The 19,784-nt window shown below is 37.7% G+C and overlaps 2 protein-coding genes across 3 annotated transcripts in view; one reads left to right on the top strand and one right to left on the bottom strand.

Annotated features, from left to right (window-relative positions):
• LOC141442402 (octopamine receptor beta-2R-like) overlaps positions 1–19,784 on the top strand; it is a 293,615-nt gene that overhangs the window by 65,613 nt on the left and 208,218 nt on the right. The window lies entirely within an intron of this gene.
• Positions 6,504–19,784, bottom strand: part of LOC141442167 (uncharacterized) — a 24,221-nt gene continuing 10,940 nt past the window's right edge. The window contains exons 4-5 of the mRNA XM_074107067.1: positions 15,275–15,446; positions 6,504–8,287 (exon numbers count right to left, since the gene is read on the bottom strand). Of these exons, the coding sequence (XP_073963168.1) occupies positions 15,335–15,446 (112 nt within the window). The 3' untranslated portion in view covers positions 6,504–8,287; positions 15,275–15,334. The remainder of the gene's footprint in view (positions 8,288–15,274; positions 15,447–19,784) is intronic.

Raw genomic sequence — 19,784 nt, 5'->3', positions numbered from 1 at the left:
CATAACACAGCCTGTGAAATCTTACAGAAGTATCCATTTCCGTGCGACAATGAGATATAAAAAACAAAGGGTTCCTCATTGAACTTCACTATTATGAACCCGAGCGTTGGTATAAACTATGAACTTTCTCAATATACTCTTACTAGCTTTTGCTCGCGGCTCTGCCCGCGTTGTATTCGGTTATCGCGCGCTATTCCCTCGGGAACTGTGCATTTTTCCGGGATAAAAAGTAGCCTATGTCACTCTCGGGCCCATAAACTATCTCTATGCCAAAAATCACGTCGATCCGTCGCTCCGTTACGGCGTGAAAGCCGGACAAACACACAAACATACAAACACACTTTCGCATTTATAATATTAGTAAGTAAGTATGGATTCAAGAAACAGTTAACTATACAAACTTAGCGATTTTTTTAGCCGGTGACAGTCCGGCGCTATCTGGGCCCTTCCCTGTCGTTCATAATGAATTTATTCCGACTTTTTGCCCCCATTTTCTATAATAAACCTCTTTTTTTTTAAACAAGTAATAAACATCAAGGACTTAGTGTTTTTTGGCCAATAAGGCGATTCAACCCCCCCAAAAATCCAGCAGCAAAAAAAAGCTGCTAGCACCGTTTGCGGTGGAGTACCAATCTCCTTTAGGCTTTTCTACTTACCTCTTCGAAAACGTAATTTAAATCCTTCACAGTGTAATCTGCTAGGCAGTGGAATTGGTTACCAACCTTCATCAAATCGCTCTAATGTCGTTCAGGTAAGACTTGGAGAAGGCTTGCTTGACACCATGTCCTTAAATTTCTGTGTTGTTATTTACTTTAGCAATATGCTTATATATTTTTTATGTCGTCACTACTTTGAAATCTCGTATCTCAAATCAATACGCCCACGAACATAACCCTTAAAATATTATACAAAAAGTTCACTGAGAAAGATTAACGATTTTGAGGTACGAGTTTTTTTCAAAGTAGTGACGATAATGTATAGTAGTATATTGTATATTGGGTTTTTTACGAGTTTAAGTATTTTTATTCTTTGAGCGTTGTATTGCAGCTTTCACTATTTCTGGCTTTTATGAGTTTAAATTAAAAGCTAGAAAACTTTTGTTGCAATACTCTTTCTTGGTCCCTAACTCTATCTCCTCTTGTGACCCACATACTCGTTTTCTCCCTCTTACATAGAAAATATTTGATTGACACTTCGGATGCAATCGTCTTTTGCTTGAGATCCAACTTTTTCCGATGGAAATAATTTTATTAAGCACTATAATCTTATGACTATAATCTATATATTTGGTTTGATCCTGCCGAGTCTGTCCGAAAACAGCCGAGCATACTTCGCTCCATGACAGATTAAGTACATTCTATACGTAAGACAGCTGTCACAATGATCTGTTACAAGTGAGGTCACTGGACCCCGCCAGCTGTGTCCGAGCAAAATTGCCTCTGAAGATTTATATTAGTTCAGCAACAAACGGTGCTCATGGAGTTGCCTGATTAAAAGCGAGTTTTATACGATGGAAACACTGACACGGTCTAGGACTTCAAGCATCAAACGGAACGGAGGCGTCATAAGCATTGTGTTGCAGCGCCAGTATTTCCGGACTGACACAAATTGGGGATTTTCGAAAAACGAGCCTACTCATTTCGTAAACGGCTGGTAACGCATCTGTAACTCAGCTTATGCCATGGATGTCCACGGGCGGCGGTGATTGCTTTCCATCAAGTGACCCACCTGCTCGTTTACCCTTTTTCATATAAAAAATTTTGTGTGTGACCAAAACATTCTTTTACCACCTTAAAGTCAATTGTCAGTTATGCAGCTTAAAACAAAGACTATTTTTAACCCCGAAGCAAAAAGAGAGGCGTTATAAGTTAGACGCCAATGTATGTTTGTCTATCTGTCTGTCTATTCGTCGTTGGCATCCTAGCTTTCGAACGGTTGGACTGATTTCGATGCGGTTTTTTTACATAAAATTTGTAGTTTTCTTGTGGTGGTTCTAAGTGATGTTTTATTAATCGGTTCAGGTATTACGGTGCTGCCGTGGTTACGGGTTAAGCCCGTACCAATAACATTGAAAAACTTGATTGAACTTTACACTGTAACTCTTAAACCGTAGGACCCTGATTCGATTAAGCACTATCTGCTCCTGATACCGTGTTTTGCCAAAACAAAACTCACCTTTTCTTCAGCCAGTACCTAAAGTTACAGTGTTTTGTCGTAACAATCACACGATAAATTTGGAGTGAGTGTCTTGATTTTTTAGCTCAGGATGACTTCGTCCGCAGTCCCATTTCGTCACCTTCCTAAATCGTCCACAGTGTCATGTCGTCAGCCTACAATTCCTAAATCGTCACCTTCCTAACTCGTCCACTTTCTGATATCGTCCATATCCCATTTTGTCTCTATTCCAATTTCGACCACAGTGTCAACTCGTCCACTTTCTTTTATAGACCACAGACTATTTGATCAGTAGTGCCAACTCGTCCACGTTTAGCAGACGTTGTCTCACAGAGATGGTCAATTTAAGCGTTTAAATAGCAAAATATCCCGAAAGTAATTTGCAAAAAAGCCCCTTTTCAGTAATCATTTATAGAGCATTTATATTAGTCTGGATAATTAACGATGCAATAATGTTGACGAGTTGGCACTGTGGTCTAAATAAGACTGTTGACGAGTTGGTACTGTGGCCCACGTAAGAAAGCGGACAAGATAGGAAAGTGACGATGTAGGAATGTTGGCGAATTAGAACAGTAGACAATATGAGAATGAGGACGATTTAAGAAGGTGACAAAATGGGACTGTGGACGAAGTCATCCTGAGCCGATTTTGTAAAGTCTTTTGTTTATTGTAAATCAGAATTTGTTCATTTTTAGTTACGGTATTTTGTCATGACACGGCAGGGCAAACAGCCGACTCAAATTCACAACTACTATGGACCTACGCTACGCAGAAGCATGCCCGTTGACGTCTCTGGTTGGTTAACTGCTCTAAGATTCACTGGAATCGATAATTTGATAAAAGATAAAGATTTGAGATAGGCTCCAAAGTTTTAAGACTAATCAATCATTTAGCTCTTATAAGTTTCAATCAGTGGTACCGATTGATTGTTGAATATTGAAAGTATATCGTTACTTAAAATGAGAGTTTCTTGGCAAATATCGCTAGATGGCGTTAGTATCGTGTGGTCCGTTTGACGTTATGGTCTTGCTTGCGATTGGTCCTGTTAATGGTTCAACCAACTCCGAACGTGGCACTTTCAAAGTTGTCAAACGAACCTACCGATACTAGGCACTAGCCCCAATTAAGAGCATTTATACCTGCTGAGCGTTGCATTTTTGTTCGTTTTTCTCGATTATTTCATATATATTTTTTTTATGAAAATTAAAAATATGGTCTGATAGAACTCTTCTTAATATAAAAGTTAATGTGTCTACTCCAATGATTATTCGTGATAGACTTTTATATTCATTAAAAATGAACAAATGTTTATTAATGGTTTTTAAAGAAAATAAAAGTCTATCATGAATAATAGGTAATTGGAGTAGACACATTCATTAACTTATTTTAAGAAAAGTTCTATCAAATCACATTTTTAATTTTCATTCAATTTTTATGGAATAATCGAGAAAAACTTAACAAAAATGCAACGTTGCCAGCTTAACAGGTATAAATGCTCTCAAGCGCAAAACACATACAGGACGGCAGCGAGTCGGGTCTGGAGTGCGGCGGGTCTATTTACGTGGCTGTATATGAACATCACACCGCGACAGGGTCTCCCCACATCTATCGCCGCGGAATTCGCAAAAGCCGATAAGCTTAATGTCCACGTACTAGGGGTGAAGCTGCGCTCAAAGTTGTTGACGACCATGTATACTTGGGACAAACGGTCCAGTTAGGTAGGTCCAATTTCGAGAAAGAGATTACTCGTCGAATTCGACTCGGCTGGGCAGCGTTCGGGAAGCTTCGCAGTGTGTTTTCGTCAAAATTACGGCAGTGTTTGAAATCAAAAGTCTTTGACCAGTATGTGTTGCCGGTGATGACATACGGATCTGACACGTGGGCGCTAACGATGGGCCTCATGAGAAAGCTCAAAGTCACTCAGAGGGCTATGGAGAGGGCTATGCTCGGGGTTTCTCTGCGGGATAGAATCAGAAATGATGATATCTGCAGTAGAACTAGGTTACCGACATAGCCCGAAGAATTGCGAAACTGAAGTGGCAGTGGGCGGGGCACATTGCTCGCAGGACTGATGGCCGATGGGGTCGAAGGTTCTCGAATGGCGTACGCGGACCGGGAGACGAGTTGTCGGTAGGCCTCCAACAAGATGGAGGGACGACCATCTTGATCGACCAAAGCCCATCTTCAGAGCAACACAACCGTTCACCATGCTACCAGGTTATACTCATTAATTATGTTGTAATTAGTTTTTGTCCGCGGGTTTGCTCGCTGAAGTATCGGTCTGGAAATGTTATATACATGCACACGTGCACACTCGCGTGAACGCACGCTCACATGCACACACGCTCACAGCACAAGTCGTCGTTTTTCGGGGCCTTCTAAGGTTAAGACCAAAAAGGGTGTCTCTCCTCGATTTAACTTGCAAACAAGCCGACGAACAGTTTGCATGGAAACAAAATGGCCGCCATTAAACATGGCACTGACAAGACATATAACTGGGCATGTATATACTTAGCCTGCGGAATTGTATCCCATCTGTTTTACCTAATTGGGATCATTAATCACTGCAGAATATTACGATTTTACTTTGCGTTTGAAGATAATTTTGGTCGAGTGTGGCACGGATTAGGTTATTTGGATACCTTATTATTTATTTAATTAATTAAGCCTTTGCCTACCACTTAATTTGCCAAGAGTATCGCCATTCTGTGAGAATTATATAATTTTACGGGATAAGAAATATCCCACAACTAAATTTTTAACACATTAGATTCGCTATTTGAGGTAAAGGATCACCAATGCGGATCAAAATTATATCCAAACATCCCTGTCCATATATTACTTATAGTATACAATATATCTTCAGCGTACGTCTCACTCGTCTCACAGCGTATATAGGCTGGGATGTACGAGTATGCATATTATGTATGAAAATGAAAATGAAAAATGACAATTTCATTAATAATAACGTTTGGAACCATTGGAACTTCCTATTAAGTAAACAATATACTTGTATAAGGAAGCCCTGCTCCTCCATAACACTAGTTGTCATTATCATCATCTCAGCCGTAGGACGTCCACTGTTGGACATAGGCCTCCCCCATAGACCTCCAGTTGCTTCGGTTGGTAGCGGCCTGCATCCACCGTGTACCTGCGGCTTTAGCCAGCTCATCCGTCCATCTCGTTGGTGGACATCCTACGCTGCGCTTGCCGATGCGCAGTCTCCACTCGAGAACGTTTCGGCCCCAACGGCCATCTGTTCTCCGTGATATATGGCCTGCCTATTGCTACTTCAACGAGCTAATTCGCTTGGCTATGTCGGTGACCCTTGTTCTTCTACGTATCTCCTCATTTCTGATTCGATCCCGTAGAGGCACCCTAAGCATAGGCTCTCTAACACTAGTTGTGGTTTCCGGTTTTACCCTTTGTGCACGGAACCCTAAAAACACGGTGTAAAGTAACGGAATCCTAAAATAAAAATCATTGTAGCATCAAGGGAAATCTTTTATCCTTCGCTGAGGCCATTTTTATCTTTATTCCCATAATAAACCATTTATCTACATCCGTAACATTTATTTACTTTGAATTTTATTGCCTTACAAAATCGTACGTCCTAAGCTTTTCCTGTAATGATATTATAAGCGGGTTTTGTAAGTCAATATGTGATATCTTTTTTCGGAAAGGACATCAACTGTTTCCGTGGTCGAGCTCATTAAGGTCTCTGCGCTCTACCACGTACCATACCATGACCGTTATAGGAGCGTGTCCGACAAAATTGTATTCTTTGTGTTGAAAAGTATGCGACATAGCCCACTAGTACGTTTCCTAACCAACAGTCACCGTCCCGTGTCATGTATGCGCTTGACATTCCGTTCCTGACACGTTCCTATTACAGTATTGGCATCATACGGCGTGATGGGTGGAGACCTTTGTTGGTATATAAATTCATATTTACGGACGATTTCAATTAATTGTTCGTCTTATGATTATATTCGGGTTATGTTTCGCGTACTTTGATTTTAGAGAAGCTCGATATTTTACGATTAGCCTGCTCATTCTACAGGTTTTTTTGGAAATAATTCGATATAAGGATAATCTTTTGTATACGGCTTTCACGTGTAATTTTAAGAACCTATATATGATCGAATCCACCAAAATTTGCTTCCGGAAGATGGTAAAAAAAATAGTATCCTAAAATAGGTGATTTTATATGAGCAAAAATGTTATCAGTAAACTTACTGTCAAAATATGTTAGAATAATTCAGTTTTTAGACCTGCAAGCTGAATCCACCAATATATCTAACAGGAAATTAAAAAAAAAATACAAGTGATTATTTCGTTATACGTCTAATTTCTATTAGGAAAAGAATAAAATAAGATTTTTTTTTAGTCACATATTATCAAAAAATTGTTTTTTTATTTTTTATTTGCCATTTTCTATGTCCCACTGCTGGGCAAAGGCCTCTCCCTCGGATTTCCAACTTCCCCTGTCGGCAGCTAAGTTTTGCCAGTCGTTTCTGAATGCGTCCAAGTCGTCCCGCCACCTCCGTCTCGGTCTGCCGCGCCTCCCTTGATCATCTAGGGGCGCCCACTGGGTAGTAACCTGTGCCCATCTCTCCGGGTGCATGCGGCAGATATGGCCAGCCCAGTCCCACTTCAGCCTGGCGGTTTCTCTCCGGACATATGCTATGCACGTTTTCGATAAATAATTATCATTTAAAATCCAACAATAGATATGATTACACATTTCGTATTTTGTTAAACCGATATAACATAATCAGCAAAAATAAGTGCAAAAAGTCTTAGGGCACGTTAAAAAGACAACTAAACCTTAATAATACTTACCTTCTATGCCACTATCGTAATAAATTTTTAATTTTTACTTTAGTAAATATGAAGTCTTTTTTTAAGTTCCTTTAAAATAATTAAGTGGATTTAACATGTGTTACAAAGAACATAAATAAAATGAGTAAATTATGAAGTAAATAGGCTTATAGCAATTTCGCCTGCTTTTTACAGAATTATTAAAGATAAGTATTTTAATGCAAAAAAATTGCTTATTAACTCCGACGCAAAAAGAGGGGTGTTATAAGTTTGACCGCTATGTGTGTCTATGTGTCTGTATGTCTGTGTGTCTGTCTGTGGCACCGTAGCATTTAAACGGGTGGACCGATTTGAATGCGATTTTTTTTATTTGAAAGCTGGTTTTCTAGCGATATATCTTAGACATGTTTTATCAAAATCGGTTCAGCCGTTTCAAGAGCATCAGCTCTTTTGTTCGCTGCGGTAGGAATCTTAGACTTAGACTTAATGGGTATTTACTTTACTTTCAAACATATTTGGGACCTAAAATTTGAAACACCCATGTATGCTATATAACTATGCAAGATTATGGAATCTCTGCTTGATGCTGCAGGTGCATATACCCTAAATAATAGGGCAAAAAAAAACAAGTATAAATCCCGTTTTTTCCTTATCCCGTGGGAATTTCCATAAATCCTAAAAATTGTTTTTTACTATTATAATCACCTTCTTCTATGCCGAATTTAAAGAGTCTAGTTATTATAGTTACTGGTATAGGGTCACTCGAAGTCGAATATATAAATCTCGTTTTTTCACGTTCTCGTGGGAATTATCTAAAAATCCTTCCTTAGTGGGTGCTTGCATTGTATAAGGTATTCTTGTGCAAAATTTCAGGTCTCTAGGTCTGTGGTTTGGGCTGTGCGTTGATATTATCAACCGTCAGTCAGTCAGTCAGTTTAGAATTTTAGATAAGTATAATGTAGATTATTTAAATAGTTTTTTTTTGGAAATGTAGCTCTATCGTTACTCTAAATGTAAACATTATGTTATTTTGTTACTAATAAATATGACATGATCCGTCATGGTCAAAAACTATAAAGAGAACTGACGTTGTCATGGCGGTTTGTATACTATTTGTGCTAGTGTCGCCCCCTGCGCAGAGTTTTGCATAATATATTCCTTATTACCCAGTTTTATTATAATATTTATAATATTGATTATTTTCCCCATTCTGGGTCCTGTCTTCTATCCTCTTCTATCCTCTTCTAGCAATTATATTCATTTTCCTCTGCCAGCCATTCTAAATAATCTGTAAACAAAAGAAAATGTGGTATACTTTTATGCGAATCAACCATGACTTTATAGCAAAATTATGTAGACGAAGCCCTTCAATGGCAAAACGTTTTGCGTTGCCTTGCATAAAACGATTCCTTATGAAGGCTTCTATCATACCCACAAAAGACTTTTTAATATATATGTTCTAGTTTAGGCTGTATAAAACTGGCAAGACGCGGTAACTCTGCATATAACTAACCAAAACATCATAACTGCAATTATGATGTACTAAAATAATTTCCTTGCTCACCCGCGACCTTACGATAGCTAAGCTTATGCAAAAATATGCGTGTTCATGCAGTTCCTCCACCTCCACACTGTAAGAACACACACAAATCACACAAACCTTAGACTAGTTGTCTAACAACTGGTAGCATGGTGTACGGTTGTGTCACTCTGAAGATGAGCTCTGGTTGAGTTCGAAACGCGTCAGTGTAGTGTGGTGGTGGTGATAGATGGGTTTGTGTGATTTGTGTGTGTTCTTACAGTGTGGAGGTGGAGGAACTGCATGAACACGCATATTTTTGCATAAGCTTAGCTATCGTAAGGTCGCGGGTGAGCAAGGAAATTATTTTAGTTCATTGATATGGACCTCCGCAAAGTAACGCCTGATTCAATAAATTATGATGTTTTATATCAAAACCGTTATGCCAACTCACAACAGAACGCTGTAAGTGTAAGAAACGGGGGAACGCGATTTATTCACTTGCAGCGTTCTGCCTAATCTTTGCGCTACGGCACTGTCGAGTCAAAACGCAGCAACAGAAGGAAAGAGAGAAAATTAATTGGACTTTCAAAGCTTACAGAAAGAGATAGAATATTTAGTTCGGATTCGTTACATAAAAATAATTAAAAATTTCAAGTTAGTTCTCGTATTTTAGATAAGATAAGATTATTTATTCATTCAGTATAAAATTACATCATAATTTGTACATTTCAAAGTTACAAGAATTTATACTGAAATTGTAAAGAATACACAAAAGATTATTAGAAAACAATTGAATGTCACAAAATGTTGAAATTGAATAAAATAATACAAAAGCAATAAAACAATTACAATTCGAAACAGGTTCCCCACTCGGGTTAGTCATAGTTGTATGCATAAAAAATAAAAATAAAATTACAAAATAATGTCACTACCAGGGGTTCGTCCAAATAATTTGAAAAAAAAAACCGGCCGGTGTTGGACACGCCCAAAATAGGGTAACTATAAGGGTTCCGTTTTTGCCATTTTGGCTCCGGAACCCTAAAAACTGAAAATAAGAATCAATATTGAAAAAAGTCAGAAGACAAAAACAAAATGAAAAAAAAAAGCAATGAAATATTAAAAACTCGCCAAGAGTGTGTCGGACACGCCCAAAATAGGGTTCCGTAGCCATCACGAAAAAATTATGTAATATTTTTCTAAGGATTTCGTATTTTATACGGAATCTTCCAAGTTTAGGTATATTTTATATCTTATGCTGCGATTTACTCTTAAACTACTAATAAATTTCAAGCAAACTTAGCCATTATAGTTTTCCTTGAAAGTTTGATAAGTATATTTACTACCATCCTGAATTTCTTCAGATTTTTCCACCTACCGGTTTGGATTTTAAAGGGGGGGGACGACGCTCGATTTTCATGAAAATTTGCACTTTAAAGTTGAATATTTCGCAAACAAATCACTGAATCGAAAAATCGTGGTTTTAAAATACCTATCCAACGATACCCCACACTAGGGTTGGATGAGTATAAAAAAATCACCCCCATTTTACGTCTATGGGAGGTAACCTAAAAATTTTTTTTAAATTTTTTATTGTACCATTTTGTCGGCATAAATTACATATATATCCGTGCAAAATTGCAGCTTTCTACCATTGATAGTCCCTGAGCAAAGCCCCGGACGGACGGACGGACAGACAGACAGACATGGCGAATCTGTAAGGGCTCCGTTTTTGCCATTTTGGCTCCGGAACCCTAAAAAACTAAAACCTAATGTCTGCAAATTCATTAACAGAGTATATATAGCGGTTTATCCAACAAAAGGTTTCTGAGTTTGCGTCCTTAGGCCTTACCTTATTTACTCTTAAACAACTAATAATTCTCAACCAAACTTAATCGTTATAGTTTTCCTTAAAAGTTTGATATACTTACTACCATCATGATTTTTTTCAAATTTTTCCACCCACCGGTTTAGATTTTAGAGGGGGGATGCTCGATTTTAATGAAAATTTTCACTTTAAAGTTAAATATTTCGCAAACAAATCCCTGAATCGAAAATCGTCTTAGTAAACCCCAAATGGTTGGTTGGTTGGACCTATCCAACGACCTCACACATTAAAGGGTTGGATGAGAAAAAAAATCATCCCCATTAAGTCTATGGGAGGTAACCTAAAAAAAAAATATTTTTTCTTGTACCATTTTGTCGGCATAGTTTACATAATATTATATATCCGTGCAAAATTACAGCTTTCTAGCATTGATAGTCCCTGAGCAAAGCCGCAGACGGACAGACAGACTGACATGGCGGAACTATAAGGGTTCCGTTTTTGCCATTTTAGCTCCGGAACCCTAAAAACCCTAATATATGATAACGCAAATATAATTGTCTGAAATGGAGTTACTATGTTTTGTATTGTCGTTTATAAAGAAAAAAGTAAGAAGAGAAAATTGCAAAACATAAGTAGTTCAAAGCCATGAAGACAGACATGATGTATGGTGAATTGTGTTGATCTAAACTCATTTTTTGTAACATCATTTGTACCATAATTCGAGCAAATAAAACTTTGAACTTTGACTTTGAACTTTGACACCACAACGCTGTAATTTACAACTTGTAGCGTTCTGCCAGAACGATGACTGCGTTTTTTAGGGTTCCAGAGCCAAAATGGCAAAAACGGAACCCTTATAGTTTCGCCATGTCTGTCCGTCTGTCCGTCTGTCTGTCTGCCCGTCTGTCTGTCTGTCTGTCTGTCCGTCCGTCCGTATGTCACAGGCATTTTACTCGAAAACTACAAGATGTATATTAATGAAATTTGGAGTACAGATGTCTTGTCAAAGCCGCTATTTTGTTTTGTAGTTCAATTACAAAAATAAATATTTATAAGGGAGGCACTCCATACACGTTAAAAAAAAAAAAAAAAATTACTCGCATCAACGTGTGGCACAGCACATAGTTCGACAGCTCTTTGGAAAAGATAGTAAAGTTACTCAAAAACTTTTTTGATTAAGTGAAGATTTCCGGAAATAATCACTCCTAAAGTAGCAAAAATTGTGTCCACCTGCCTCTATCTTGTAAACCGTTTGTCCAAAAAATATGCAAAAAATATGGAAAGGTAACGCTTAATAAATACTTTCAAGGAAAATTGGTTTCAACATGATCGATTATACCGTTTTTGAGTTATTGCCGAAAATTTCGCTTCTCAACAAAAGGACGTAAGTGCCGTGAAGATACGCTCTTTTTCTGGTAATAGATTTTAAGACTGTAGTAAGTGTTTTGATTGTGTTATAATATATAACACACATAATATTACTTGAGTTTTTTCGTAATGGCTACGGAACCCTATCTTGGGCGTGTCCGACACCCTCTTGGCCGGGTTTTTTTTATTAATGTGCATGGATTGGTTAGATCTGGAACGCCACAATGATAATGACACTTGTGACAGTGACGTTTGGCCATCTTTGGTAACTTATTTTGGAATCTATATACGACGGGTACGTATTATAATGTATAAATTTAAAATATATATCGATTGAAATACATACAGTTGAAATACCGAAAATTATAAAATATAATGCAACAATTATAGCAACAATTTTTTGTACGCAATATGTCAAAACTTCATAAGACCGTTAGGTTGATCAACCTTGTCACGATGCACACAGGCGATCGCTGACATCTTAGTTAGCTCAGTGTAAGCTAGATGGCGCTTTCCCCAATTAGGGATCTCTGAGCAGAATGACGGACGAACTCTAGAGGTCGCCACCGTAGTTTTCCCTTGATTCATTTATTTACGTAATAATATGTATTTAATATTTATTTATTATTTACTTATTTATTTTATAAAAGTAGGCATTTTATTACACTCATTTACTACACGAGTTGTAAGACTAAATATATCTATAACCAACTCACCCTTGACCGTTTTTGTCGGCCAAGGGGGGTGTTGTCGATCAGCTGTGACCGGGGGAATTCTAACTGTAATATTCTCACCCTTAAAAGCTGAAGCACAGCTGTAAAATACACATTCAACAGCTCACACTACAGTAAACAGCTCCCTCGAAAGCTCCATACGCCCAAGACTTGGTAAGTTCTCCTATATTTAACTCTTGTGTTTTTCTGTGTATTTTATTATAATTATTTTCTTTATAATTTAACTTTGTGTAATTGAACTGAAGGCTTCCCCTGGCCAGGGAATCCTTTATTTCAAACATTTCTTATACTTAATATTTTAACACTTGTTAATTTCTCTCATCCGTTGTTATAAACTCAGAATACTTTTATGCAACGGATGCTTACCGGTGTTAAAATAAATTCAAACTCAACTAAGTAACGTTTAATTTCAAATGTAAACTTTTAACGACTATTTAGTAAACCGTTGTATTTTAAATTTTAACGGTCACTTAGGTTATTTATTTTATTCCTTTTGCTATTAAAATAATTATATAAAACTAGAATCACTTTCCTTTGCCTGCCTGTAACTCCGTATGATTGTCTCTGCCACTCACTGCAATTCAGCTCACCCTAAGAGTTGGGGCATCGCTGCAGAGGAGTGACTGGCAAACAATCTAGCACTGGACCACAACTGACACTACCTAATTTACAGGGCACCTCCGTGCGGCTTCAACTTCCACAGCTCCGTACGGCTACAGCTTTCTCCGCTCTGCACGGCTACAACTTTCAAAGCTCCGTTCGGCTACAACTCTCACTGCTCAGGCGGCTCCTTTACGCCCTAACCTGACACTAAGCCCTGACGGCCTTAACTTCCGGAGTACTGCACATCCTTCCTGGCTCGTCCAAGACCCTGATCGTTCCGGCGTGGAACACTTGTCCAGGCTGCTCGTCCTGCCGCCCTAAGGCCCCTTTTGACCTCGGCACCGACGACCACTCAGCTGGACCAGGCCCCCCTGCTGTGGCCAGTCTCTTTGCTCCGGGTTCTTCTCTCCGACTCCAGGGAAGTGTAGGCCAGGGAGACCGAATAATCAGAACCGACATCTCATTAAAATCGCTTGACCCTTGGAGTGGCAAGCGTCCGGGTCCCGGCACACCCTTGTTTGGCAGGCGACCGGCTCCCGGCACGCTGTCAAAAACCCTTGAGTGGCAAGCGACCGGCTCCCGGTCGTTGGCGGGTGACGTATTTCACTAACAAATATAAACTGGTAGACCTATATCTCGCTTGCTTATTCTTGCAGAATGCGTTCATAAATAGACAAGGATGGCATTTATTAACGGCCGCGACAACACTACGGAAGAAATTTCGTTCTTATCGTTTACTCAAGTTTCACTGTGTGGCCGCTGCCGTGCGCTGGTATTTTTGGAAACCTCGTATTATACTATTATTTGATATTGAAAGACTATAAAAGGGCTTTGTTTCGTAAATAAATTAATATTTTACGAAATAAATCAGTGTTTCCTACAGGTAATTGTTTATTTTGTAATTATAGTTATTTAATACATGACTGAGAAAAATTTGGTTATCAGATATTTGATAATGAATAATAATGTTCACAGAAATTGAAGGTCATTCATTGTTATTTCATTAGATATGCCATTTTATGCTAAACTATCACTGTAAGGCTTATCTATAAAATTAAAGTAGTTTTTTTTTGTGATATTTTTAATAAAATTCGCGAATTCGCGAAATTAATTCGTAGGTGTCACTGCAGTCAAGGAAGATTTTTTCAAAATGGCCGCGCCGCTTGACAGTAAATTTTAAAGATGGCGCTGCCACTCCACAGGTTGAACTTACTACCTGAGATTCTCGTAATACTTTAACTTTTAATTTTGTCAAACTAGGCCTGTTATTTTTTGTGTTCAATTTTTAATTAAAAAATTGTTAAAACGTCTTATTGTTTTACTCAAAGAGTAACCTACTAGGCCTCCCTTAAGGTCAAACCTCCCCTCAAGAGGTCTGCCCTTGACAGTGGCGCCCGTGGGTTTTTTTTTTGAGAGGTTCTGATTGTTACGTTTTTCTTGCCTAGAATTGCAGTGATTGTGCAAAAATTTTTGTGTATCTTGTGTGTTTTGTGTATCTCGCAGTAAGTACCCTGTTTTTCTCGCCCCTGTATGTGGTCGGGGCTTAGAATAACGCCATTCCCCGTCTAGAAATTCGTAAGAGGCGAATAATAGGCATAACCAGTGTTTCTGTTATCGAGATCCCTTAAGTGGTTCATTTAATAGTTTTTTTTTTCCTTTTAATAACTCTAATTTTAAAACTGCTTCACCGTTATCTTTAAATTCAAATACTCTGCCGACCTTTGACCACTTTCCCGTCAACGGCCTATTTGAATTTCAACTGTCACTTGCCACAGTTGAAACGGACGGCGTTTTAAAATTCAAATCTTAACGATTACTTTCAAACTATACCCTAAAGTTAACTAAATATTGTTGCAATAACTAAATTCAAATACGTTAACGGTTCAATTCAAATTCTACCTACTAGTTTTCATCAAGTTAAATTTAAACCGTAACTGACGCCAGTTATACTTTTACTAATATTGTTCACCGTTGCTTCAAGTGAAACAGTTATTTTAAATTTAGTGACTGCCAACCACTGAATTTGAAATTCTAACGATTCAAATAATTTAACACTAGATTTTTTTATATACAACGCAGGCTAATTTTAAAGCAAAAATACTTGTGTTACCTCTTTGGTGGTGCAATTAAAAAAAAACTAAAACAATTCAATAAAGGATTTGTGCTGGGTATTTAGTGCGGTAATGATGAAATTAAAGCATAATTGAAAGAAAAAAAACTTACCAGTGTCTTTGTCTTTGCGGCCAAATACTCCTCCGAAATCTTGAACTTTATTTACTCTACTTAGGCAGTTTCTAAAATCCATGTCGCATATGCTGGAAAACTTTTCGAGGACAGCATGGTTATAGGGGTGTTTTTCTCGTTATGAGCACCGCAAACTGGTCGGATTTGGCCCCTGTGGAATAGAATGGCGGCGCTAGTTCACGAAAAACTTTTTGACGAACGACTTTTATCATGAACTTTATCACGAATAGACTATCACAAAAACAATCACGAATAGACTATATCACGAAAAGACTTTACCACTAATAGACTTTATCACGAAAAATCTTAATCACGAAAATTTTATCTCGAATAGACTATTACGAAAATACTATCACGAATAGACTTTATCGCGAAAAATCTTAATCACCAAAACTTTATCACGAATATGTCATTACTTTTGGATTCAAGATGGCGGATGACATCTCAAGGCTGGGAATCGTCTTGGATGTCGTTTTTGACTAATTTGGCAGCGCTAAATGCGAAGGAATGATGATTTTTTTTAGATCCAAGATGGCGGATGACATTTTGTGTCAGAAAAACGATATGGGTGTTATTTTTGACTAAAAAAAATCAAAAAATCAAAATCATTTATTCAGTAAATAGGCCGCAATGGGCACTTTTACACGTCATTTTTTAAAACTACCAGCGCTTTCGGAAAGACCATCATTGCCAAGAAGAATGCGCCGCAAGAAACTTGGCAGAAAGTCATTTTTTCAACATAAAATAATTACAAATAAAATACTTAAAAACTACAGTATACAATGAAATAAAAGAAAATACAAAAATAATAATAATAATACAGGGATGTATGGGGTCCCTTAGTTACAAAACTAAACTCTAACTATAATCTACGTTCAGTGGAAGTGTAGACTGCTTCACCGTCATAAATTAAAAAAATAAATAATTATAATAATAATAATTTAATTCTGAAATTTACATTTCAGGTCAAGTAACCATTAAACTTTTGGATTCCGAAGGCAAGCTCACGTCTGCCGCCCCCAAGTTAGCTCACACGAACTCATGTCATGCTCTGAAAGCAGAGCGGTACCGAGGGCATGGTATTGCTTCCGTTCCCATGAGCTCTATGGGATCGTCTTGGGAGCTTCGACGTCGCGGGCCTGTGACTAGAAATTAAACTAAAAATATACAAGTTTAAAATCCATAAGCTTAACAATACAGCCTTAAATATAGCAAGGGGATGTATAAAGTCCTGAGTTAATAATAAAATTACTATATAGCAAGGGGATGTAGAAAGTCCCTGAGTTAACAATAAATAAAATTCCTAATCTAAATAATTCAGAGATGTATATAGTCTCTGAATGTCAAAGTAAACTAATTTAATTAACCAAATTATACAATCTTCAGAGGTGTAAAAGCCTCCAATGTCAAAAACTTAAAATAATTATTAAAATAAAGAAATGGAGATGTATAAGGTCTCCAAATGTCAAACCAATAAATATTTTTAAATTAAATTCTGCAACGTGGACAACGGCAACAGAACCAGAAACTAGACACGAAATGCGCCGGGACACTGCCAAGTCACACTTCACAACACTTATTTATACACCGACATAAACACACACACATACACAAACACGAATACATCACATCACACATAAACATCCTAATTTTCATCGGCTTTCAGTTTAGGCCATGTCGCATCATCACATAAGTACTCCTCAACTTTATAGTAAGCTTTCTTCAGAAGTGCACTCTTTATGTATTCTTTAAAGAGTTGTGTGGCAATTTCCATGCTTCTACAGGAACTTTATTGTAAAATCTCACACAGTTTCCCACAAAAGATTTGCTTACTTTCCGTAAACGGAATTTTGGAACGGCAAGCTTGTGCTTATTACGAGTATTGATATCATGTACGTCTGACACTTTTTTAAAGGACTCGATATTCTTGTGTGTATACAATATCACATCATGTATATACTGTGAAGCTACTGTGAGGATGTTTATCTCCTTGAAGCGTTCTCTTAGTGAATCTCGGGAGCCAAGGTTGTAGATAGACCGGACTGCCCTCTTCTGTAGAATGAAGATAGTTTCTATGTCGGCTGCCTTGCCCCAAATCAGCATACCATAGGACATTATGCTGTGAAAATAACTGAAATAAACTAGCCGGGCAGTTTCAACGTTGGTAAATTGTCTGATTCTTCGTACAGCATAGGCGGCAGAGCTCAATCTACCAGCAAGACCAGAAATATGCGGGCTCCATTGTAAATTACGATCCAACGTAAGACCAAGAAAAACAGTCTCATGCACAAGTTTCAGATTCTCTCCGTTCAAGGAAATAGTTGTTTCAAACTGTCTCACATTAGGCAACGAAATTTTATACACTTAGTTTTAGCTGCATTTAGTAATAAATTGTTAGCGGTGAACCAGTTTAGCGCCTCTGCTAAAGTCTCATTGATGTGGGTTGGATCTTCTTGTTGCCTGTTTACTTTGAATATCAAAGAAGTATCATCTGCAAACAATACTATGTTACATTTCTGTTCTAGCAAGTGGGGCAGGTCATTTATATATACTAGAAAGAGAAATGGACCCAAAATGGAGCCTTGTGGAACTCCAAGCTTCACCGCTGAGCCAGCTGACTGCGTTCTATTTATGTCCACTTTTTGAATTCTTTGGCTGAGATAAGACTTAACAAGGTTAAGTGCTTTAGCTGAAAGTCCATAGTGTTGAAGTTTGCGGATAAGCGTCTCATGCTCCACGCAATCGAAGGCCTTGGAGAGGTCGCAAAATATTCCTATTGCATCTTGCGAATTTTCCCATGCATCATAAATGTACTTCATGAGACTTGCGGCTGCATCTGTTGTCGAACGGCCTTTTGTGAAACCGAATTGCTGACTGTGTAGTAGGTTGTTTACATTGAAGTGACGAAGCAGCTGGTTAAGCATGATCTTTTCAAACACTTTACTCAGCACAGGCAGCACAGATATCGGACGAAAGTTGCCAGGATCAGATGAGCTCCCAGCTTTAAACAATGGAATCACTTTGCTATATTTCATTAAGTCCGGAAACACACCATCATCAATGCACTTATTAAATATGACGGCTAGGTACGGTGCCACAATATGGATGACAGATTGCATAACTCGAACAGAAATACCCCAAAGATCCTCCGTATTCTTCAGTTTTAAAGATTTAAAAGTCTTTATAATTTCTTCAGAGTTAGTATGTTGAAAATCAAAATTCAGACGTTTATCCTTCGCAATTTCATTTAGATAAGAACTAGCCAGCACAGTGGAAAACTTTAGATCGCGAGTCGTATTTACAGCTATATCTGAGAAAAATTTTCAAAAGCACCCGCCACTTCTAAATCTGAAGTCAATATTCTATCATCCACTTTTAATTGGAATTGACAATTACGGGGCTTAGATTTACCTGTTTCTGAATTTATTACATTCCATACAGCTTTTACTTTATTTTCAGCGGATTTAACTTTATTACTAAGATAATCAGCCTTGGCAGCAATACATACTTTTTTAAATAATTTGGAATATTTTCTAACGTAGTCTATAAAGGAGGGGTCTTGACTTTGACTTTTCATTTCATAAAGTTCGTAAAGCCTAGTTCTACTCTTATGTATTCCCACCGTGGCCCAGTCACTAAGCTTTGCCTTGTTCCCGTTTCTCATTTTAGTTCTTAATGTGAAAACTTTTTATAGGACGTTAGGATCACTTCCCTCCATGTAAGGCTCAGGAACGCTGTTGATAATATTTTCCTTGAATTTTTCTACACGGGCTTCTGTAACGGGTCTGTAGGTTATTACTCGATCATTTGTCTGTTTAAGTATTGTAAAACAGGCTTTTTGGCCGCTGTGATCGGAGTTAAAACAGTTTATTATTTCTTTGTCCATAGCATCACACTTGCAGAAAATATTATCTAAACATGTAGCTGTGTTAGCCGTCTTCATCTCTCGTTGATTCCTCATAATTAAGATGACAACAAGTTAAATGATTTAAATAAATTCAAAAGTCTTCCAGAATATCTATTTGCCGAGTCTAGTAAATTCACATTAAAATCTCCACATACGATTACAGATTTACTACTAACAAAAACTTGTTTCAAAGCATCTTCCATCACGGGTTCGAACTGACAAAAGTCTGAGGACGGCGGCCTATATACACACATAATATGATGTGATTCTCTAATTCAACACACGAAATTTCAATAACTCGTTCAATGGATAGCTGAACTACATTTTTTAGTTCTTTACTCTTGTAATCGTCTTTAACAATAATCATAGAGCCTCCATGTATAGCCGATTTTCTAGTAAAGGAACTGGCGATTTTGTAATTACAAATATTCAATAGTAGTTCATGTTTTTTCAACCAGTGCTCAGTAATACACATTACTCCTACATTTAACGCATCTAGAAATAAACCAATTTCAGTTATTTTGCTGGAGAAGCCTTGTATATTTTGATGAATCAAAATAAAACTACGTTGCTCCTCCGCTT

This window comes from Choristoneura fumiferana, chromosome 25 (genome assembly GCF_025370935.1).
Source record: "Choristoneura fumiferana chromosome 25, NRCan_CFum_1, whole genome shotgun sequence".
In the NCBI taxonomy this organism is placed as follows: domain Eukaryota; kingdom Metazoa; phylum Arthropoda; class Insecta; order Lepidoptera; family Tortricidae; genus Choristoneura; species Choristoneura fumiferana.
This window is presented reverse-complemented; position numbering and strand designations above follow the sequence as displayed.